This window comes from Ascaphus truei, chromosome 5 (genome assembly GCF_040206685.1).
Source record: "Ascaphus truei isolate aAscTru1 chromosome 5, aAscTru1.hap1, whole genome shotgun sequence".
Classification (NCBI taxonomy): domain Eukaryota; kingdom Metazoa; phylum Chordata; class Amphibia; order Anura; family Ascaphidae; genus Ascaphus; species Ascaphus truei.
Window position 1 is genome coordinate 271631792 of NC_134487.1, and position 24666 is coordinate 271656457.

Consider the following 24666-nt stretch of genomic DNA (forward strand, 5'->3'; position numbering starts at 1 on the left):
CCTCTCTGACCTTGAACACGTACTTTAATCTGACTTAGACTTGAAAATTGAATTTCCAAAAACAAACTGCTTTTAAACACCGACAAGACTAACAATGTTATTTGGGACCAAGGCTACATTTTTAAAGCTTCCAATGAATGAGCTCCAGATCAGAACCAACTCTTATAATCACCCTAGCCCGTTACTAGTTTGAAATATTTGGGCATATGGTTTGACTCCATTTAACATTTGGGTTGCACATTGATACCCTGACATTCAAAACCTATGCCAAACAAGACAATATCTGAATATGGGGTTTCCCCAACACTGTTACAGAGAATTGAAAATCACAGATATCTACAGTGTTACAGGGTCTGTCTTTTTCAGAGGACTGACTCACCGCAGAAGCCCTGTACCACTGTGGATTCGTATGATCTGTGATATTCATTTCAATTCTCTGTACCAGTGTTTTATGCTTTAAAAGGTGCATGTAGGGTTGGGCATATTCCCCTTTAGCAGGGCTTTAATGTGACTTCCCTGGTTGGCACAGTTATTTAGGTGTTTAGACACTTGTTCACGTGTTTATTCTTCTGGTGTCCATCATATTATGTGACCATAAGCCCCAGTCCTGATCAGTGTATCTTGATTCTGATTCAACAATTACCGGTTTCTGTATTGCTTAGTCACCATTTATTATTGTTAATGATTAGGAGTATATCAGCGTTTCAATAGAAGAGAGGAGTGGTTGGAGGATTAGAAGGAAAATACTACAACCCTATATAGTCTGTGGGAACTTGTATTTATCCTTTCAACTTTTTACACTTGTTTTTAGTTTTCCCCTTTTTTTCTCCTGTCTTGTTTATGTTTGTTCCCCTTCCACTCCATATGTAGATATTGTGTGTATCTTTTTGACCAGTTAGGCTCTCTGTAATCCACTGTGTGACACTGCTTGCAGCAGCATCATATGTTCATCAAATAGAAAATTATTCTTTGGCATTGAACCTTCTTTGTAATTTCTTCATTGTTTTGTGTGCTGGGAACCCCCATAACCACATATTTGTTAACAGAGTCTGGGGTCCCTCTAAGTTCCCTTGCACCATTTCTTTATTAATTCCCTTTCTAGACACAGTGGAGAGCTGCCTATTACCCATTCTTTCTGTATGCCATACAAGGTGTACTTTAGAGGAATAAATCCTCCCTAGGGCCTCGGCTGTAATGGAACTGTCCGCTTTCACGCGCCTCGGCGCAGCGCACGCTCACCTTCAGTAGGAGATTTCCTGTCCTGCAAGCAGAAGCGACAGAGAGGCGTGTTAGGGGGTGCGGCTGTGGCCTCATGGGGCGAACCCCTCACTTGACCTGGCCGTCGCGCGGGAAATACAAAGTTGTATGTAGCGCAAAGCACCGATCTCCCCAATGCGCATGTGCACGCACTATACACAAATTCATTGTCGTCATAGTGTTTAGGCCAAGTCTGCTGGTCAGAAAGCACATCGTACAGCAGATGATAAAGCCTATTATAGACTATGGGGACATAGTATACAGCTCGGCACCCAAACTCACCTTAGCAAACTTGATACCCTCTACAATTCAATATGCCGCTTTGTTCTCCAATGCAACTACAACACACATCACTGCAAAATGCTCAAAGGACTAGATTGGTCATCACTCGAGTCTAGGCGCAAAGTTCATCTTTCCTGTCTTGCCTTCAAATACTTTCTTGGCAAGCTACCCACCTATCTGAACAAGCTCCTCACCTGTACCACACACAGCACTTGTCATCTGAGATCTGACTCCAAAAGACTGTTCATGGTCCCAAGGTTCAACAAAGTCTTGGGCCGCTGCTCCTTTTCTCACCGTGCACCCCACAACTGGAACAACCTACCCGGGACTGTCACAGCCGCTACCAGTCCAAGTTCTTTCAAAACTAAAAGCTGTCTCACATTTTAATCTGGTCTGTAACTGTTATATACTGTGCATGCAATGTCTTGTATATAATGTATAACTCTTGAAAACGAGCGGTAACTCAATGTATTACTTCCTGCTAAAATATTTTATAAATAAAAATAAATAAGTGGGAAACAGGGGTGGTTGGGGGCCCTTACTCCATGAGGTTCCTCCAGCCCCTTTAGAGCCAAGAATCTCATACCCGTTTAAAAGGTCACGAGTCACACGGGCCAATAGGAAGCCGCAGGGACGACTCATCAGCTTCCTATTAGCCCTCTACTGGTAATGCTGCGTCCACGCTAGCACGGAGCTTACAGAGTTTACTTATTGGAATCTTAATACTCACGTCCCCGAGTATTAAGGAGAGATATTAAAGCGCACTCAACATTTCCCCATGCGCGCGCTTGCAAAATAGACAGGACACCCGGCGCTCATGCTTCGAGAGTTGGTGACGTCACCGCTCAAGCATGAGCGCGGTCAGCACAAGTGGGGACGCAGCCCAAGTCTCTCAGGAAGCAGGGGAGTCCACTGCGCTGAAATTAATGCGATTCAGTTTCAGAGGCCCCCACCTTCCCACCTAGTCCAACCATCGCCTCCTCCCAGCTACAATAGAAACTAAAACCAAAGAGGTAACACGGTTTTAATTTGATAAACTATTTGGCACTGATGTTCACAGGCTGCTTCTAAAAATAAACGCGGGATGGAATAAAAGCAGAATGTTCTGCCATGTATCTGCAAATGTAGATAGGATTCATAACCCACAACACTCAGTCAAGTATTTTAAACAGTAATCAGTATTGTCCTGATAAATCAGAGCTGAAGCAATTGACAGACTATTTCATTTTTTTTAAGCGACAACTAGCTTTGGGGCTTTACACAGCCCATAAAAACACTCAGATTTCAAAGTATGTAAAGTAAATGAACACTAATACCTTTTATCTGGCTAATGTGAGATTAATGCAGGAGAACAATACAGGTAGCCATGCTCTTTCTTGTGCATGGAATAAACTTGTAATGGGCTACATCCAGAAAAGAATGAAGTTGAGAAATGTAAATGTACAAAATGAATTGGAGACTAGTGATGTACAGAGTACCCGGAATTACCCGGCTCTTTTTCAGCTACCCGGACATGGCAACTGAGAAGTGGGCCTGGCATCGCGTAATACCCGGCGCCGAGTCATGTCAGAGTAGCTGAAAATAATCACATCACTTACTTGCAGCCAGCGACAGACGACATCTATGAAGAGCAGCAGAGGTCCTGTGGCGGTGTCAACATCAGAAGTGGAGAGGGAGTGGCTCAGTGAGTAAAGACACTGATTGACACAGATTGTTGCAGGGGAGCCTGGTTCAATTCCCAGTGTCAGCTCCTTGTGACCTTGGGCAAGTCACTTTATCTCCCTGTGCCTCAGGCACCAAAAACATAGATTGTAAGCTCCACAGGGCAGGGACCTGTGTCTGCAAAATGTCTCTGTAAAGCGCTACGTATAACTAGCAGCACTATACAAAAACATGCTATTATTATTATGTGTGTCTTCGGCTGGCGTGGGAGCAGCAGGAAACCATTACACGGCACAGCAGCAGGTACTGTAGTAGTGTGATCCGGGGAACCATGTGACTGGAGCAGGAGCGTCCTATAGGACCGGACCTCTACTGCTCTTCATAGATGTTACCGCGGTCTTCCTCCACCCTTCAGGTAAGTGCCAACAGGGTGCCCGGCCGGATAGAACAATTGATTTTGGCTTTGTACCAGTTTTTTTTTTTTTTTAATTACTACCCGGTACAACACTATTGGAGACCCCATTTTATTCATACATGTATAGAAAGAAGGGGTCTCCGGAACTAAAGCACATTTATTTAAACTCCGGGGACCCCCTGCTTCTATAGATACTTACTGGAGAAGATGACACCCGTAAACACATGGAGGTTTAATAACCCCGCGTGACGCAGGCCAATAGGCATCTGCGACGGATGACATTGTGGCTTCCTATTGGACCATGTGATGCACAAGATTTAAACCTCCATTGTATTTCTCCTGGAGGGGATGCTACTGGTCACACCGTGCCTAGTAAGTATCTTGGGAAACAGGGACTTCCCGGAGTTGAAATGACTGTTCAGCTGCTGATGCATAACTGCTCTTTTAAAGACGTGGTTAAAACACTAAAGTGCAATGTAATATAAAGCAAAAAATAAAATAATAATTATATATCAGCATGCATGCATGTTGGAAGCAGTATATTTGTGAGTTGATGTAGAGTTTTTTTCTGAAGTTGTGTAATTTGTGCATGTATCAATAAATCGCTTTTGGTCCAGCATTTCATCCCCGGGTCGCAGTGCACCGCCATTCCTACCTATTTTTGATGCTGTGTATATGATGTTCTTGTCTAAACTTGTGTCTTTTGCAATGACGATAAATCAAGATTTCAGAAATGGGAGAAAAGGAATGTTGCCCTCGGTCTGCTTACAACGCTCTATTAAAACATGCAATTCTGATTAAAGTTATTGTTTCTTTTGCTAAAAGAAAAAAAAGCAGCGCAGTAACGGGGGAGTTGAAGTTATGTTTTTCCGAGGCGTTTGGTGACGGTTCACTCGGAACACACCCCTCAACACAACATTTTGTTTTAGAACTATACCGCCGAATTGTACCTAACCCCGTTCTTTTGTCTTGCTGTAATCCCAATAAGTTCTGTATGTGTATTTTCAAATATTTCTTTTGTACCCCTAAAAACTTTATTTCTTTAAAAAGTCATAAAAAAAAAACAAAAAAAAAACAATCAAACCAGAAACAAAATACCACTTAACAGTCATAGTACCAAAATAAAGTATGTATATTGCCATAATTATTTAAACATTATTTTCCATAAAAAAAAAAAAAAGATGCATTGAGATGTATGCCTTGTTATCCTACGTATGTAAAAGGTGATAAGGTTTGTTGGAGTAAAGTCAAAATCAGGTGATGTTGGGATGATGACATTAAGGCTTCCTATTGGACGACCTTGGCAGCCATCTTTAAATATCCAGAAAGGAACCCATCAACTTAAATGGTAAGTATCTCTGGAACAGGGGCCCCAGAGCAAAAACAATAAATGTTAAAAAAAATTGGGTGGGAGAGGGGGGGGGGGGGCTTTAACCCCTTGAGTGCCACTTGTCATAGCGACCACGCTATAAGGTCTGTCTCCAGAGGCCCCATGACGCAGTAGCTATGTCAACTGCTTTTTGCTAGCTTTCTAAAGCAAAAAAATCGCGTTCTGCTCTCCTGTTGAGTGCTCAACACGATCTGACCGGATAAAGAACAGTCGACTGCTCTTCTGTTCCCATCATCAATTATGTTGTGATCATAGTATCACGGAGGGCCTGTGGGTCGCAGCAATGCCAGCAAACACACAAAGGTACATTCCGCATCTGGGGAGCGGAATTCTAAGACAAGTGCGCAAGAACAACTGTGTGTCATGTTCATACTGGTCCAATGAAACAGGTATTACAACCTGTCAAAATTGGACTCTCTAAAATCCCCACAAAGTAATCTTCCTTGTATTGCCATAATACACTTTGCCAATTAACATTGGCATCCTCATACTTCCTCCCAAGCCTTGCTCTACTTTCCCCCTTCAACATTACTGTTGGCAGTACTATTATACACCCAATATCACAAGTACACTGCCTATGGGTCACATTTGACTCCTCCTTCACATTCGCCTTGCACATTCACAATGTAGCCAAAACCTGTTCTGCTTTTTCCTCTAACATTGCAAAGATACGCACTTTCCTCATTTGCTCTACTGCTAAAACTTTAACGCAGGCCCTCATTCTCTCCTGTCTCAACTATTGTAACCTTCTATATGGTCCGGCCTTCATGAATCACACCTGTCTCCCCTACCACCATCTATCCCAAACGCTGCTGCTAGAACCACTTTACTCACTCTTAAATCTCTCAGCATCTCTCCTTGTATCTTATACTATATTAGTGAAAGCACTGTATGTTTGCCTGCCTGCCTGCCTGCATGCCTGCTGGATGTCCGGTGTCCCTAGGGGAAATCTGATTGGTCCCTTGGCCCGCCCCCGCACACCTCTCATTGGCCTGAGGCGGAGTGACGGGCCAAAGGACACACAGGGACACACACACACAGGGACACACACACACAGGGACACACACACACAGGGACACACACACACAGGGACACACACACACAGGGACACACACACACACACAATGACAGACACACACACAGTGACACACACACACACACACACACACACTGTTACCTATATTAGCGGGGCTCACAGTTAGCAGCACCCGCGCGCACCTCCTCCTCTCCCCGTGTCTCCCGCGTTTTCACCCCGACCCCCCCCCTCCCCCGGCGCTGCTACAGTCAGCGGGACACACACACTATTATTACCCCTTCAGCGCCCCCCCCCCCACCCAGTGTCAGCGGCCGTGCGAGACCCCCCCTCTATATCTCCCACCTCTCCCCCCCCACACATATACATGCCCCCCCCTCACCGGCGCTACAACTCACCCCCTCCCCGGCGGGGGAACAGCCAGTGGCCAGGCAGGCTGCCTCGCGGCGCCGAGTGCCCAAGATGGCGGCACCCGGGACACAGCGGGGGAGCGGCCACAACACGCTGCCTCCCGCCTCAGATCCACTTGGGACCTGCCGGATGGGTGAGTGAGCGGCCTTCACCTCCCCTCCACCCCCCCTTCACCTCCCCTCCACCCCCCCTCCCCTCCAGTGTCAGTGTCTCCCCGATACCCCCCCCCCCCCCCGGCGCCGCTACAGTCAGCGGGGGAGCGAGCGAGCGCCCGGGACACAGCGGGAGAGCGGCCACAACACGCTGCCTCCCGCCTCAGATCCACGTGGGACCTGCCGGACGGGTGAGTGAGCGGCCTTCACCACCCCTCACCCCCCATCACCTCCCCTCACCTCCCCTCACCCCCTTTCACCTCCCCTCACTCCACTTCTCCCTTCCACCCCCCTTCACCTCCCCATTTACCTCCCCCCTCACCTCCCCCCCTCCACCCCCCCCTTCACCTCCCCTCCACCCCCCCTCCCTTCCACCCCCCCTTCACCTCCCTTCCACCCCCCTCCCTTCCACTCCCCCCCCTTCACCTCCCCTCCACCCCTTCACCTCCCCTCCACCCCCCCTTCCCACCGCCCCCCCCCCCTTCCCACCGCCTCCCCCCCTTCCCACCGCCTCCCCCCCCTTCCCACCGCCTCCCTCCCCCCCTCCCACCGCCTCCCACCCCCCTTCCCACCGCCCCTTCCCACCGCCTCCCCCCCCCCTTCCCACCGCCCCCCCCCCTTCCCACCGCCTCCCTCCCCCCCTTCCCACCGCCTCCCCCCCCCCCTTCCCACCGCCTCCCCCCCTTCCCACCGCCTCCCACCCCCCTTCCCACCGCCCGCCTTCCCACCGCCTTCCCACCGCCTCCCACCCCCCGCCCTCCCACCGCCTCCCACCCCCCGCCCCACCGCCTCCCACCCCCCGCCTCCCCCTTCCCACCACCTCACCCCTCCCCCCCTCTTTCCACCACCTCCCCCCCCCTTTCCACCACCTCCCCCCCCCCTTTCCACCACCTCCCCCCCTTCCCACCACCTTCCCCCCCTTCCCACCACCTCCCCCCTCCTCCCCCTTCCCACCACCTTCCCCCTCCTCCCCCTTCCCACCACCTTCCCCCTCCTCCCCCTTCCCACCACATCCCCCCTTCTCTCCCTTTCCACCACCTTCCCCCTCCTCCTCCTTCCCACCACCTCCCCCCTTCTCTCCCTTTCCACCACCTTCCCCCTCCTCCTCCTTCCCACCACCTCCCCCCTTCCCACCACCTCCCCCCTTCTCCCCCTTCCCACCACCTCCCCCCTTCTACCACCTCCCCCCTCCTCCCCCTTCCCACCACTTCTCCCCTCCCCCCCCGCTCCCCTTCCCCCCCCCCCGCTCCCCTTCCCCCCCCCGCTCCCCTTCCCCCCCCCTCCGCCCCCCTTTCCACCCCCCCTCCACCTCTTTTTACCCTTTCCCCTCCCACCCCCTCCCACACTTCAACCCCCTCCTCAAACCCTTCCCCCCCTCCTCTAACCCTTCCCCCCCTTCCCTCCCCCCCCCCTCCTCTAACCCTTCCCCCCCCTCCTCTAACCCTTCCCCCCCTTCCCTCCCCCCCCCCTCCTCTAACCCTTCCCCCCCTCCTCTAACCCTTCCCCCCCCCTCCTCTAACCCTTCCCCCCCCCTCCTCTAACCCTTCCCCCCCCCTCCTCTAACCCTTCCCCCCCTCCTCTAACCCTTCCCCCCCCCCTCCTCTAACCCTTCCCCCCCCCTCCTCTAACCCTTCCCCCCTCCTCCACCCCTTGCCCCCCTCCTCCACCCCCTCCTCCCCTTCCCGCCGCCCTTCGCCTTCATGCCCGCCTTACCGCCTCCCCACCCCCGCCTCTGCCTTTCACCCGCCCTTACTCCGGCCGCCTCTGCCTTTCACCCACCGCCTCACAGCCGCTGCACGCACTCAACAGACACCCGCCACACTCGACACATACCTGCCGCCACACACACCTGCTGCCTCCCGCCCCTACCCCCCGACATCACTGACCCACCGCCTCACACCCTAGCAGGACCCCCACTCACAGACAGCACTCACAACCCACGCGCCACCCGCCGCCTCACACCCTAGCAGGACCCCCACTCACAGACAGCACTCACAACCCACGCGCCACCCGCCGCCTCACACCCTAGCAGGACACACGACTCAGATTTTTACATCACTTATGGCACCAAAATATACATTGTACTGTGGTGTGGTTACAATAAACCATTTTTATACAACATCGTATTACATTTTCTTCCATCTTTCTTTTCAATATTATTATCCAACCTTTACAACAAACAGTCACCTATTGTTCCACGATTTATAAATAATACTACCTATTACGCATTTACATCCCGGGCAACGCCGGGTCTCTCAGCTAGTTACTTATAAAATGCTCCTCTTTTTAAGGCTATACACTCTTCTGCCCCTCTTTACATCCGAGCCCTAATTTCTCGCTCTACACCGGCTTAACTCTTGCGTCTGCTGTCTACTCCTTTTGTATCTAAAGCTCTCTGCTGCCCAAAACCTTCCTCAGTGCTCCTCCCCACCTTTAAGACCTTTCTTAGAAACACACATCTTTAATGATGCATATGGGTAGCTCCGGTGGCCGATACTAGACATCACATATGCACTGACCATGACCCCTTGCAGATGCACTTACCATAACACCATCCTGTCTCCAAGTTCTCCCCACTTTCAAGCCATATTGCCATCCCTAGCTGAGTGCGCAATATAAACCTGGCATCTGTGAAGATCGTAGCGTATGCTTAATAAGATAAAAACCTTGTAAACTAGCAAGATTATGTTTTGACATAAGTTATGAAATGTTTACCATTACCCATATGATTTGGAAACTTAATATAATGTTACACAAACCATCTGACCATATGTTTGATTATTCAGAAACTTTGAATCAGGATAAAACTGGTAATGTCACTCGGTTGGCACGTCATTAGCTAGAGTGGCATTTACAGCTTGGTTTACAAGGCTTCTAGAACATCAGTTATTCAATAAAAGACGTATCTGCTCCCCAGTCATTACTTTTCATGCAAATATATGTATTTTACTCGAGCCCTGTGGCAGTGAATTATTCCTCCGGTTTTTAAGATTTTGTTTCATTCTTTGTTTTTAGCTCCAGAAGAAAAAGGCAAATTATTTCAACACTGCAGATAACAGCTTTCTTTTAGACAAATATATATATATGGTGTGGTGGGTCTGGGTTTGGAGCTTACAGTGGTGTGTCTGCAGAGACTAGCAACCCAACATGTAGAAATACCGTTTCCTTTCATGGCAACCTCCATTAAAAATACATGTTAAAAATGATTATATGAATATGTATTAAAGAACATTCTCTACATTGTAGAAGCTGTATAAGCAGTAAGAAAAATTGAAGTTGCTTTAATAAACGCAACAAATCTGCTTTTTGTTGTGAGACACATTAATGATCCCAGTCCATGTTTTTACCCCATCATCATAAAACAGCAAAGTTCTATCAGACATATTGGTCTGGCAGAAGCCAACAAGACCTGTAGGTTGTAAAACATTTTGAAGCAGCTCTCCTGGCGACACCTTGTGTTTTTGTTTCTAACTGAATTGAAGCAGGGGGTCTCCAGAGCTGAACCGTGCTGTTTTCAGCTGCAGGGACCCCCTGCTTCCCTAGATACTGGCACCCCCTACGGAGGTAAGTATCTTGGTGGAGCTTAAATGTCAGACGTCATGTGGGCCGATAGGAAGCCGCAAGGGATGATATCACAGCTTTCTATCGGTCAGCAGGACGCGGGACATTTAAAGCTGCAATAATATAGCCCCGCCTGGGCTGATACCGGCACCCCTTTCCGAGATAGTATCTCGGGAAGAAGGGGGTCCCCGGAGCTTAAATTAAAACTGTTCCGCGCCGTTGACCCCCCGCTTAAAACCTAGAGTTCTACGTTGATGTAATAGTATTTAGAATGATTTTGGAACTTCATACAGGCATACCCCGCATTAATGTACGCAATGGGACCGGAGCATGTATGTAAAGCGAAAATGTACTTAAAGTGAAGCACTCCCCTTTTCCTACTTATCGATGCATGAACTGTACGGCAATCGTCATATACGTGCATAACTGAAGTAAATAACATGTGTAACAGGCTCTATAGTCTCCCCGCTTGCGCACAGCTTCAGTACGGGTAGGGTGCCGGTATTGCTGTTCAGGACGTGCTGACAGGCGCATGTGTGAGCTGCCATTTTCCTATTGAGCGATATGTACTTACTCGCGAGTGTACTTAAAGTGAGTGTCCTTAAACCGGGGTATGCCTGTACATCTGCTTTTCTTGGGTACTCACGAACATTACAAACCTGTATCATAAACAGCTACATTTTAGTGTCAACAATATGCTAGCCTGTTCATGTAAATAAATGCCCTTTGTACATGAAAAGGAGGCAGCAGAAGTAACTGTCAGGACAAGGTATGAATTAGCCGACAACATGTTTTTTTTACTACCAATTACAATACACATTTAAGTGGGGAAAAAATGGTTAATTATGAAGTGGTGTAGACTTGTAAAAGTGGCTTCGGAGAGTGAATGTGCCTTTAATAGCTTTCTAAATCTTATTAACCTGAGAAGCTTTGTAAGGTGATTATAAAGAGATTGAAAGAGTACTGGATTTCAAGCACCAACAAAAACCAGTGTGAAGGCAAAGGCACTCTAGAAAGTGTTTATATTTACTAGGCCCAAAGAATCGCTTGTTCTTTTTTTATTTTTAGCATCGGTTACCCACCGTATTTACTCCCGTACCATCAACACAGACTTACCACCAACAGTTTTAAAAAGGGTGAGAGAATCTACAGTGTATATCTATACTTATTTAATTTCTGTTCTTCCTTCAGTTTCATTGCATTGTTGCTGTTAAACTGCCCAAAAATATTTTTACCGTGAATATTCTGCTGGTTTTTGCTGTACGTCTGTCCTTGAGTCTAGAGCAGGGGTGGCCAACTCCAGTCCTCAAGAGCTACCAAAAAGGTCAAGTTTTCAGGATATCCCTGCTTCAGCACAGGTGGCTCAATCAGTGGCTCAGTCAATGACTGAGCCACCTGTGCTGAAGAAGGGATATTCTAAAACACTGACCTGTTGGGGTAATGATGACTGGAGTTAGCTACCCTTAGTTTAGAACCTTTTCCACCACTCTTTGGGAACCCAAGTTTTAAAATCAGTATTCACGAAAACTCAAATATAGTGCATGCAAGTCTTTAAATCCTGTTACAGAGGCAATCCAAGGTGGTGGATTTTTTGTGAATGATAAAAATATACACATATACATATATACATACATAGTTGAAGCAGGGGGCTGAATGCCATTAATTTCAGCTCTGGGGGCCCCCTGCTTCTGGGAATACTAACCTGCGAATTAGGTGCCGGTAGCAGCTCTCCTCGGCTACCAGTGTTCACAATGTGTCAGCTCTTCAGATATTTTCCGGCCTGCGGGCCAATAGGAGGCCGTGACATCATCGGTGCGGCTTTTGATTAGCCCATAGGACACTGGAGTTCAAACTTGAAAGCCCTGCTTGCTGAGCCAGAACAGCTTCCGGCACCTACTGCGGAGGGAAGCATCTCTGGAAGCAGAGGGTCCCCAGTAAATACATTAATGGGGTTCAGCTCTGAAGACCCCCTGCTTCAATTCTATATAAAAATAAAAACTTCTAAAAAATAAAAATCGCTGTCTTGGATTGCTCCTTTAAACCCCTGCACGGTGAACTACAAAGGGAGCACTTATTTTGAAAAGCATAGTTTTCAGTCATCACCTTTCTACAACACTTTCCAAAGTACTACTGCCACCTACAATCACAGCAAACGAATGGTTACAGGTAAGTGAGCTTTAATGTAGGTGACTTGCACCTTAGACAAATCCGACAAGTTGTTCTAATCATTTTTTATGCTTTTTATGTTTCCATGGTAACAAAACACTTTGGATTTTATTTAGTTTCCTTTTATCACGATGACAGTAAGGATCCTTGTGTCTACATGCAAATTGTCATTCCCACTTCCTTTGCTCTATATGATGCCATTTATAAGCCAAACCGCTAAAAGGGAATGATAAAAGGGGATTTTCACAGAACTCAACGAAAATAAATCCTTTCATTTTTCATGGGAAACAAAAATAGAAATGTTTTACATGAAGATTAATTTAACCTGGTAAAGAAACCAATTAAGTTGAAAGTGGTTTAAAAATTGTTTTTCTCCTCGAAAGCAAAATCATTCCTAAATTTTCTATTTTAGGATCTAGCATCCAAAGAGACATTAGCTGTTATTGGTACATTTTGGGCATAATCCTATGTAATGGTGAAGAATTGTGTGTGGGGTATGAAATTTGCATTAATTTCTACATGGTCGTACGCTGCCAGCCATTGTGCCGTCCAATTTAATGGGCAACGGGGGAAGGAAACTATGTGCCGCAATAATATGTAGTCTGCCAGGCAGGATTTTCTAACACAAAAAGGCGTTTAAATGTACGTTCTAACCCAAAACGAAGAAAGATGGATGATTATTGGAGCACTATGCATTTCTTTTAACCATATCGGTCAAAGCACACAAGGCTTGAGACCCGTGGTCACACTTTATGGCAAGCAGGCCATGGGGTAATTTGCCAGGTCATAGCAGATATAAATAAAACCTTTTGCTGCCCGGGGTAGCAGCTGTCCTCCCTGAATCAGGACTTTTCCCTGGAGCTGAACTTCGGTACTCTGGGGACCCTCGCAGTTACCAAGAAAGGTGCCAGTGATTTCTGGGAGGTGGTGGCTGCGGAGTCACCTGATAGGAGCCACTATGCCTTCTTCTGATAATGTTGCAATAACATTGCAGCTTCCCATTGGCTTGTGCAGGAGATTTAAATATCGTTCTCTTGGTACTTGGGGGAGGGAGGTCCCCAAAGCTCAAAGTACCATGGATTTATCTCTGGAGGAACCTTACCCTTCAGGTAACGAGATCAGCATTGCTTTTTGAAACAGTTCTTATGATCAATCATACTTAAAGACATTTTAAAACTACGTAAATACTACAATTCAAGCTTGCTTTCAGTACACAACAAAAAAAATGCTTTTTACCTTTCCAGTGAAAACATGCAGTAAATGCTTTAAAGGAGTAAGTCGAAAATGAAGGGTACATTTGAGTGTTACTGTGCTATGCATCCACTGCCTGCAGGAAGACCACCACAGAAAATTATACAAGTAAACAAAGCAGAGTTGAGACATTACAGTTTCTCACGCCCCGCCCCTCCTTTTCCCCCACATGTATAGGAAAGCAAGGGGTCACCGGAGCAGAACTGCATTAATTTCACCTCTAGTGACCCGCTTCACGAGATACTTGCCAAGGATGGTGCTTCCGCCGCCGATACTCTCCCCTCCAGGGGAAACAAAGTCGGTTGACCCGTTGGGTCGTGTATTAAACCTCAAGGAAGTACTGGCAGCACCTTCTTTGGTAAACACACAGATACCCAGCAAGCTCTAAGAAACCCCAAATTACCACATAATATATATGTATATAAATGTCAATTGGAGTGCTTACCTTCCCTGGTAAGTAACTCGGGAAGCAAGGGGTCCCCTGAAATTAACGCGATACAAAGTGAGGTGCTTAGGAGCAACAGATTCATTAAACATAAATTTTAACAGAAGCATTTCTAACTTGTTGCATTTTTGTTTTAGTGCAATGAGTATGAGGCCGCACCTATAGTGCCGTCGATGGCAACACGACGGGTGACGTCACCCGTCGCCACCGGCGAAAGTTATATTTCACCGGGCGGCTGCGTCGCGGGTTTCCAGCCATTTGATTGGTTCAAGGGCTGTCACAAGAGGCGACAGCCCTTGAAAAATCTAATTGCCGGCGACCAGTTTTCGCGACGGCATACTATAAGCGCACGCGGCGGCGGCGGCAATGCATTTGTTTGAGCGACGTCGCGTCACCGGCACTATAAGCGCGGCCTTATATCAAATAGATTGTTTGGTATTTTTACTTGTGTCATTTTGTCATAGATTGTGCTATCTTTTAATTGGACACTGAAAATTATTCAGATATTTAGTTAAGAGCCTGTGAGAACTCAAGTATTTTCTATAGATGTACTGACTTATGTAAAGTATTATAATGCTAATGTGCGCACCATTCTCGACATCCTGTTTCATGAATAAAAGGTCAAACATTTATTTTACCCAACTGTTTTAAGCACGACTAGAGACATGACATTTCTGCGCACTGTGATACCTTTTCTTAGGCTGACATGAACAGTCTAAATATATTATGCTACAGGTGAGATCGCTCAACGGCAGGGATTCAGTGATCCTGAACAATATGTATGACATGTTTTCACTTTAGAACCAAAGGAGAGACATGTGAGGTCTCAAATGCTTGTATACAAACTTCACCTGTGTCGCACCCACACACAAAACAACGTTTGGTAAAGAATGTAACCGTGGCCAGCGGCAGAAGCGTCCGGCGGCCGGGTGTCATGGTGAAGCACCGACGGCCATTCGGTCATGGCCAGACAGCCGTGACCAAATGTCCTAGACTGTGTATGTCAATCAGGTGTGTTCTTGACGCTTCGCCCAAAGGTTCTCAGCTCCAGTTCTCAAGACCCCTCCCCCCAACAGGTCAAGTTTTAAGGATATCCCAGCATCAACACAGGTGGCTCAATCAAAGACTGAGCCACCTGTGCTGAAGCAGAAATATCCTGAAAACCTGACCTGTGTGTGGGGGGGGGGGAGGGGTTCTTGAGGACTGGAGTTTGAGACACCGTGCCTTAGTCCATCCTGTTCCAATAAGAGAGCCAATAAAGAATAGGTGAGCGAGACAGATCTGGCAAGCACCTGCAGTACAAATAGTGACAGACAGAAAGCATCAGCCAAAGAAAATCTCATCCCTCCCAAGTCCCAGCTCAATTTTTACATACTGAAATGTTAAATGTACGTTTTTACAGAATTCAAGCTGAATCCCGATATTCATAGCTCTGGGGACATAACAGATCCCGCGATATTTACCATTTTAGATACCGGTTATTATTTAAGTAAAATCAAAAGATGGCTATTGGAGTGATTCAATAGGAAGTTGTAATGCCAAGCGACAACATTGTGGCTTCCTATTGACTTGTGGGAGTGAGGCTATTGATTTCCCAAAAAGGGACCAAAACACTGGCACAAAAAAATAACATTAAAAATGAGTAGGGGTAGGTGTCAGATATGGGTAAAACATGGTCACTGGCAGCTCACTCTGGATCCTGGATAGGTTGCCCTTTAAAAAGCATTACTAGACAATGTTTTCTCCAACAGCTAAAACTCTACAGTACACATTGACCTAACAAAATATCTATCACATGTACGGAAAGAATGAGCCCCTAGTGCACACAGAGAATGCTTTGTGTACAGGATAGTTATGTCGATAGTTATAGATTGTTATGCAAAAGTTATATTCAAGGCCAGTATATTGAAAACTGCCAACTTTTCGTGTTGAGAATATAGTCAGAAATGTTAATTAGATTTGATCAGGGATTAGCACTGGACAAAAAAAAATGTTTTCTTAAAAATAAAAAAAACACACAGCATCTTACTACTTTGTACAATTTTTCTCTTCCTAGCAGAAGATTTTAAAAATGCTCCTTTTGAAAGCCCTAGCAACACACTTAAGCTGATATATATATATTATTATTTTTTAACCACATTGTGTTTTCCTTTCATTTTTCATCCTAATCACATACTTCTCTGCCAAATCCTCCAGCAGCAATTTCAGGGAAATATGAATGTACAATATATATGTTTTCCAGGGCCTCTTCAATACGTGCACCATTGTGAAATGCCTGCGCTGAAAACTCAGAATTACCACTCAATCCCCATTTCGGTATGGTGCTTTATCTAGACACCAACATAACACATACATTTGCTGTTCTACTTTTTTGGAGGTTATATGTGGGGGAAAAAAGTTAACACATTGTATAATATCAAACTAACATTTAAAGATTATGCCATGTTGCTAAATAGAAGGAGCATTTGCAACGCAACATTTTATGGTCAGGAACTCCAATACATAGTTGCAGTACAAAGAGGAACAGAGTTTAAGCCAAGGGTGAACAAATGTAGGAGACAGACTGGATTTTTAGGAGCCAGAGTTTGGGAAAGAGGGGGGCTTAGGTCATTGGCAGTCAAGTACAACCCTCGTCACCCTCCCAACAGCTCTGTGCATCGGTGACTCTCAAACACTCGCTCATCCTCCATTATGCTCCTGAGAGCTTAGCCTCGCCCACCACCTCTCTCCCCCCCAGCCATAAGTTAACTACACGGACATGGTTCCCGAGTCCTGCGCCTCACTCCTATGCCCGGCACAGTGATGACCTGACCTGTCACTGCCACGGCTGGCATCAGCGCTCCCAGTTGTGCGTTGCACTCATAGGTAAGGGATTCAAATCGCAGAGGTGACCGGTCAGCACTGCCAGCGCCAGGCCAGAAAGTTTCGCCGCCTGGGATTTTACCATCCCTAACACCATGTTAACCATCCAAAGCTACTTTTGTTGAGATACTAACAAACATTACGGGAGCTTCCTCTGGCATCTGCTGGTCTACTGCCTACACCTAAAACTCTGTAAACCCAAAAAACCACCACCATTATAAACAGCTTGAAAATAGCAAAGGGAAAACACACAAAATCAGCAAAATCAAATTTGTGTATGCGGATGCCAATTCTCTGGAGGTGATCTGGTGAAGGCTTATGGTGTAGTCAGTATTATAGGCTAAAACAGGGGGGCATAAATAGCCAGTAAGGAGTGGGGTGGCCCGTCCGGTCTAGCGGGCTGGGGGGTCTCAATCCATTTATATTGGGGGACAGGGGGGGGGGTTAACCAAGTCGTAGTAAGAATTTAAAATTTCCCAGGGATGGACAGTCCCTGTTAGGATGAATGTGTACATTTAATATGTAGTTTTAAGATTGTATGTATGTATATATATATATATATATATATATATATATATATATATATATATATATATATATATATATATATATATATATATATATATATATATTACAAATTGATCCCATCATGGTAATCATAGTAGATGAGGTTGAAAAAAGACATATGTCCATCAAGTTCAACCTATGCTAAATTTAGACAACAGATACTTTATCCTATATATATACTTCCGAATTGATCCAGAGGAAGGCAAACAAAAAACCACAGTGTCATATCATCCAATGATATCTCATAAGGGGAAAAATCAATTCCTAACAGACTCCAAGAATTGGCAATCGGATTATTCCCTGGATCAACATCCTTCCCATGTTTACTTATTTGGTATATCCCTGTATACGTTTCCTTTCTAAAAAGATGTCCAACCTTTTTTTGAACAAAGCTATTGTATCTGCCATCACAGTCTCCATGGGTAATGAATTCCACATTTTAACTGCCCTTGCTGTGAAGAACCCTTTCCTTGGTTGCTGGTGAAATCTCCTTTCCTCCAACCTGAAAGGGATGACCCTGTGTCCTTTGTACTGCCCTTGGGATGAATAGTTCTTTTGAGAGCTCCCTGTACTATCCCCGAATATATTTGTATATAGTGATCACATCCCCTCTTAGACGCCTCTTTTCTAATGTAAATAAAATCTAATTTAGCTAGCCTCTCCTCATAAATTAGATTATTCATCACCTTTATTAATTTGGTGGCTCTTCTCTGCACTCTCTCTAGTTCCATGTCTTTTCTAAAGAAGTGGTGCCCAAAATTGTACTCCATATTAGTACAGGCCTTCATTGCCAAGGAAGGTTGAAGGATGGGTTAAATTCCTTCGTCCAGGGAGGCCAGGTAATGTGCTCTGTCCCTCGCAGGATTATTACTTCATTAGACTAATAAGGGAATGCATTACTGAAATGCTGCATGCTGAATGGTCACAATTCTGGATATTAATAGTCAGCAATGCCTGGAATTTTTGGCACCTGACCGATCAGGGGCAAGGGGCAGCAATGTTCCACTGCTCCCGCTCAGCAGGCCAAGTCTTTCTCACCCCCTCGTTAACGGTGGGGGAAGTGAGGGTGGGTTTATGTGCTGATCGGGTATCTGGAGTGGGCAGGTGTAGGCTGTGAAGACAGAGGGAGGGATTGTGAGGCAGGATGGGGTTAAGGGGGCTTGCAAAATAGCCTATCCTGCTGAGGGGTAGTGAGTATTAGGGGGCGTGGGGAGCACCTTGCAGAGCAGGAATGGGGCTTCCAGGGAGGATTGTGGAGTGCGGTGGCAGGAAGGTTTGTGGAGCAAGAAGGGGCGTTTCCAGTGCAGCTGTAGTCTATAATAGTTGAAGCTCAGTGAGTTAAGTCTGGGGTGCTCAACTCCAGTTCTTAAGCCCCCCCAACAGGTCAGGTTTTCACATTATCCGAGCTTCAGTACAGGTGGCTCAATCAGACCCTGCTTCAGCACAGGGCGCTCAGAGGCTCAGACTGATCCTGGCCCTCTGATTGAGCCACCTGTGCTGAAGCTGGAATATCCTGAAAACCTGACCTGTTGGGAGAGAGGGGTTAGTGGGACTTGAGGACTGGAGTTGAGCACCCCTGGGTTAAGCGCTCCTTGGGCCTTCATCTCCTCCACTCTGGCATAAGTGGGCAGGTTTTGCCCTGTCCCTTTGATATTATTAATTACATACCGCGCAATAAACCGCTTTACTACCAACAAAAAGCCGTACGTAGAAATTAACTGGGAACAAAGTAACACAGAAGACAAACACAGAGGAGAGCGGAAATTTCTTTCCACAAATACTATTTTGGAGAGAATCCAGGATGTTGTAAAATTCAGAAATGCAGTTACTATGAAATTCTCCATAACAGGCTCTGTGTTTTAACATAGGATACGTTCCTACATTCGTTTTAGAAAAACAATGATAAAAGCAACCATGTTAGCACCGCCCAAAAGTTATTGCTAATGAAAGAATACTGCAACATGGAAACATTATAAATTCATAACAGTTTTCAGAAGTCAAAATAAAATGCACATTATTTTTTTTCCCAACTCTCTCTCTGTGTACACACACACACACACACACACACACACACACACACACACACACACACACACACACACACACACACACACACACAAAATATCCCAGCATGGAAATAAACTGGGCCGAGACAGGAGGTTAGTCTGGGATACACTCATTAAACAAAAAGGTGGGGGCACATGGAATGTCCGCGGTTAAGTGATATTAAGTAAGCCATTATCTCCCTACTGCACAGGGGTCGCTGTGTGTAATCCTAATAAAACTTACGTTGATTTCTCTATGGACGGCTAGTTGACATATCTGGAAGTGTACAAGTAAAAGGGGAAATACTTCACGAAAAAGGTGGTGGATCCGTGGAATAGCCTCCCACACAGAGGTGGTAGTGGAAAATACAGCAAGGGAATTCCAACATGCTTGAGATAAGCATACGGCGGTCTTAAACATTTTATTATTATTTTTTTAAAGCCAAGCATGGAGTAAATAGGGTGAGGTTTTACAGCCAATAGGAACATGGGCAGACAAGGGGACAAGTCGTTCTGATCTTCCGTTACATTCTGTGTTTCGACATTTAGTGATAATAAGGGTGTCTTTAAGAAAACAGTTACGTTTGCAAAAAAAATCTTGGACCCTTGATAGTCCCATAGTCATTTCAAATCAGTTAAGATATAGAGCATATAATATACATTTGCCATGTTATTTTAGTAGGGCTGCTTGAAAATATCAAATACTGGGGAGCCAAACAAAGTTTAAAAGGGGTGGGGCCATTCTGGTTGCTCCTCTCCACCCATCGCCTGACACAAACACACTGCCACTCTCAAGCACAGACACACACGGACACTCACATCTCTGCTCTGACTAGCCCCTAACCTTAGCCCCTCTCTGCTCTATGAGCAGCGGTGACTTGACAATAAGCACAGGAGCCCGGGGGGGGGGGGGGGGGGGGAGATTTGAGGTGTCTGGGATTTCTCCATTTCCATGCCTGTTTTATAGTGTGTTTATATGTAATCATCTCAAATTTAAAGGCCAAAAAGCAGAGTGACATACTGTACTCCATTGGATATACCACTTACCAAAAAGGATCATCTCTAAAGAAATAATGTACCAGTGATTTCAAAGCTATAGTGAAATGGGCTTAGCTCAGGGCTATTAGATAATTCAAGGCACAAGAATAAACATTAGGCTGCACTTATAATGCCTGCGACAGCAACGTCGCTTCAAAACAAATGTATCGAAGCCGTCGCGTGCGCTTATAGTAGGAGCGACGCGACGGATTGTTCACGATCGCTGGAAGTCACTTCTATTTGATTTTTCCAGCAACCGTAGCGTGATGTCAGCGTCGCCGTCGCAATAAGCGCAGCAAAAACATCTCTGATCTCTTAAGATTACAGTTTGCCATCAAATTAGTAGACTTAGAATATTCAACGGTGCATACATACCCACCAATATAAGACATAAGGCCAACATGAACAGCCTCAAACCACAATCTTAAAAAAAAAGGATGTTATGAACTTGAGAGAATATCCATGCATACTACCAGCAAACTCAGGAAGGTGGGTATGATCCTTCTATATACTGTGTGGACAGGACACATCTATTACCAATTTAGCAAAATGTCTTATTACAGTATCAACATAATAAACTATAACGTAAATAACACTCAGAGAAACACAGCTGGGAAAACACAAAAAGTACATTTATAATAAAAATGATTCACTAAGAAAAATGTAACCACTGTTAAGGTAAGCATTTCCGTTGTATCATGTAAACTAAATGATCTGTATTTGTTAACTGGTCCTATTAAATCATACACACTCCTCCCCATCACTGCACTTTTAGCTGTTTGGTTGATAATTGCAACAGAATGACAAAAGAAAAAGGGGATTGAAATGATTCCACAAAATAAAAGATTAGGCATACTAAAGAATTTGGTTACGATGAAGACATCATCAAGTACAATAATAATAAAAAGAGTTTTGTTTTTTTTTTAGATTTACAGTGCCAATCATTTTTATCTAACCCATTATATCAGATCACTGACATACCTGTAGCTACACTTTTGGTCCTAGGTGGGACTACCCTTTAGAATGGTAAGCACCATGTTTTTTTGTTATGTTCTGACAGGTCAGCAAAACAGGTTGCTGTGCCCATTATGGTAAATGGAAAATATATCAAAGTGTAGTGTTAAAAAAGAGAAAGTGTGTTAGGGTGAAGAGAAAAAAAACAGCTGTACAGACAGATGAACCACACCTGGAATGAGGAAGGAAAGGTTTCACAGACGAACAGGTAGGAAGCAATAGCATAAAAATATACCAGGTGCATTAGGGAAAATCTGTTGTAATAATAGATGCGCTTTAACATATATGCAATGTATTTTTTCATTTGCGTTTGAGAAGTGTGGGAATGGTTTCACTTCTATTTACACCTCTCACATTACAAGCTGAAGCACAATGGGCTAACTAACATACATTAAAAGTACCTTGATACATTGGCACTAGAAGGCAATGGTAAAAACAGGATGGCAAGAGGCATTTTACTCCAAAATTAAATTGACACAGACCACAAAGAGTTAAAACAAGGTGGAAGGATATTAACCAAGGGAGGTGGATGGACGACATGATAAAGCACACGAATTAAGATGTTACATTAACCATGGCACCAACGCAGACCCTTTACAAAAGGGAATGAACACAGAAAAATGTACTAATTGTGAGGCCATGAGGAAAGTCACTGGGCTATAGACCAGAAACTGTAGAGGGATGTTGGAGGTGAGCTAAAGAAAGCTAGAGTGATGCCAGGCAACAAAGGATGAGGATGCTAAGAAGGGGGCACTGCCAGGTCTGAGACCACGACATGTAAACTAAACAAGACACCAACTGAATAAGACCACAGACTATTATGATGGGGGGGGGGGGAGAGAGGTTGCCAATCCAGAGACAAAGAGGTAACAGATCATTGAGGGTCACCAACCCCAAATGACAGTGCTAACCTCCTCGGGGCACATACACTAACAACAGGCGTGACCCTTAAGAGCGTTGGATCACCCTTTTTTCCTGAATGTGACCCTCCCCAAGCAGCAAGGCACATCTAGGTCACCCACCCCAAGCAGCTAGGTCACCCACACGAAGCAGAAGAGGTGCCAACCCTTGGGAGGTCAGAAACCCAAAGCGGTCATGCCCCATCCCTGTTGGCAACCCATCTCTAGCAGCCATGCAAGGAGAGCCTGTTTAAAGAGCCTGACAGCCCAAAGACAAGAGAGGCAAACAAGGAGTGGCAAAGGGAGCTGTGACAGAGCAGTACCAATGACACAGGGCTAGCAGTGAGTCTGGGGTCCCCAGCATGGGATAGGGGGGGGGGGGGGGGTTACAATTCAAGATGTCAGGACAATTAAAACTTAACCCCATAAAGCCCTTCTAAATGAGCTTTATATTAGATGTATGATAAACCTTTACTTTAACCCCTTCAGGACCAGGAGGGGTCTGTAACGCAACCCCCCCCCCCCCTCTGGCCCTGAAGGGGGGTGGGTTGACGGGGGCGCTTTAAAGATGGACGACCCACCCTCACCCCCACACCCATCCTCACCTTTCTGGCCGCTGAAAGCCGTGTACCAGGACAGGGACAAGAAGACGCAGAAGCAGAAAGCCAGCAGAGTCAGGAAAGTGCCATTGCGGAGCCTCATCTCCTCCTCCTGCTGCTCCTCAGCCTCGGCGGCGGGGGCGGCTGCATGTCCGGGGCGGGTGACGGGTGGTTGATGGGGGGGGGGTGTAGCCGGTGGTTATCTATCCGTTGGTGTTTAATCAGGAGCGCTGCTGTTATAACGGGGGAGAGAGAGAGAGAGAGAGACGTGCACGGCCTCAAGACCTTGGCGAGGCGCGTGCTCGCGGCTCGCCCCCCGCCAACTTCCGGGTCGCGCGCCCGGGGGGCTGCATGCTGTGGGGGAGTACAATGATGGGTTGATGGAGGAGCGCGCATGGAGATGTGCGCGTGCCAGTGAGAGGCTCGGCGCGCGCGTGCACCTGCAACGGCATCAGTGACAGCAACACACACATTCACCCCCAGTATACACACAAACTCACACTCTCTCCCCCTGCATCCCTAGTACACACACACCTAGAACACGCACACACAATCTCCCCCTTCACCCCTAGTATGTGTATATACATACACACACACACACACACTCTTCCCCGGCACACCTAGTACACAAACTCATCTCCCCCAACACCACTAGTATACACACACACACACCATCTCTCTCTCCCCCTGCATCCCTAATGTAAACACACACTCTCCCCCTGCACTCCTAGTACACACACACACACACTCTCTCTCTCTCTCTCTCCCCTGCATCCCTTGTGTAAACACACACACTCTCCCCCTGCACTCCTAGCACACACACACACACACACACACACACACACACACACTCTCCCCCTGCATCCCTAGTGTAAATACACTCTCCCTCTGCACCCCTAGTGTACATACACTACCGACACACTTTATTGAAGTGTGGTCGGTACCGCAAGCCGGGAAATCTCCCGGCTTGCTAGTGGCCGCCCCTCGGCGTGCCGCGCGTCATAGACGCGCGGTCACGCATCATCGGGAGCGTGCGCCCGCTGCACGCGTGTCCAGGGGCTCCCCGAGGGAGCCCTGGTGTCCCGCGATCGCGGGACAGCGGCAGGGGGTTCCGGGGGACCCGGCGGACCCGGCAGCGGTAGGGAGAGCGCCCCGATCGGAGGGCGCTCTTCCGCTGCTTCGGCGTGCGCCCGTCACACTCGGGCGCGCGCCAGGCTACTGCTGCGGCACAGAACGGGCAAATGCTCGAATAAACTGTGCCGCAGCAGTACACACACACACTTCCCTGGCAGCCCTAGAACACACACACCTCTCCCCCTGCACCCCTAGTATATACACAACTCCCCCTGCACTCCTAGTGTAATACACACACTGTCCCCCTGCACCTCTAGTACACACACACACACTCCCCCTTCACTCCTAGTGTAAACACACACACACACACACCTCCCAGTCCCAGCCTCCATGGACTGACTAAATAAATTTAAAAAAAACTTAAATTAACTTACCTTATTGACGAAGCAGCCGACAGCCGAGTGTCCACCGGCGGAGCGGCTGCAGCGCAGGGTCTCTCGGCGGCCAAACACTGGCGGAACTTGGTCGCAGTGAGACTGTTGC

At 46.6% G+C, this 24666-nt stretch overlaps 1 protein-coding gene across 2 annotated transcripts in view; it reads right to left on the reverse strand.

Moving 5' to 3' along the window:
* Positions 1–23418, reverse strand: part of MGAT4B (alpha-1,3-mannosyl-glycoprotein 4-beta-N-acetylglucosaminyltransferase B) — a 195131-nt gene extending 171713 nt beyond the window's left edge. The window contains exon 1 of one of the 2 annotated variants that reach the window (XM_075602044.1): positions 23056–23413. In XM_075602044.1, the coding sequence (XP_075458159.1) occupies positions 23056–23152 (97 nt within the window). In that variant the 5' untranslated portion in view covers positions 23153–23413. Of the gene's footprint in view, positions 1–23055 lie in introns of both variants that reach the window. The other variant, XM_075602045.1, reaches the window with a different exon arrangement.
* Between the last annotated feature and the right edge of the window lie 1248 nt (positions 23419–24666).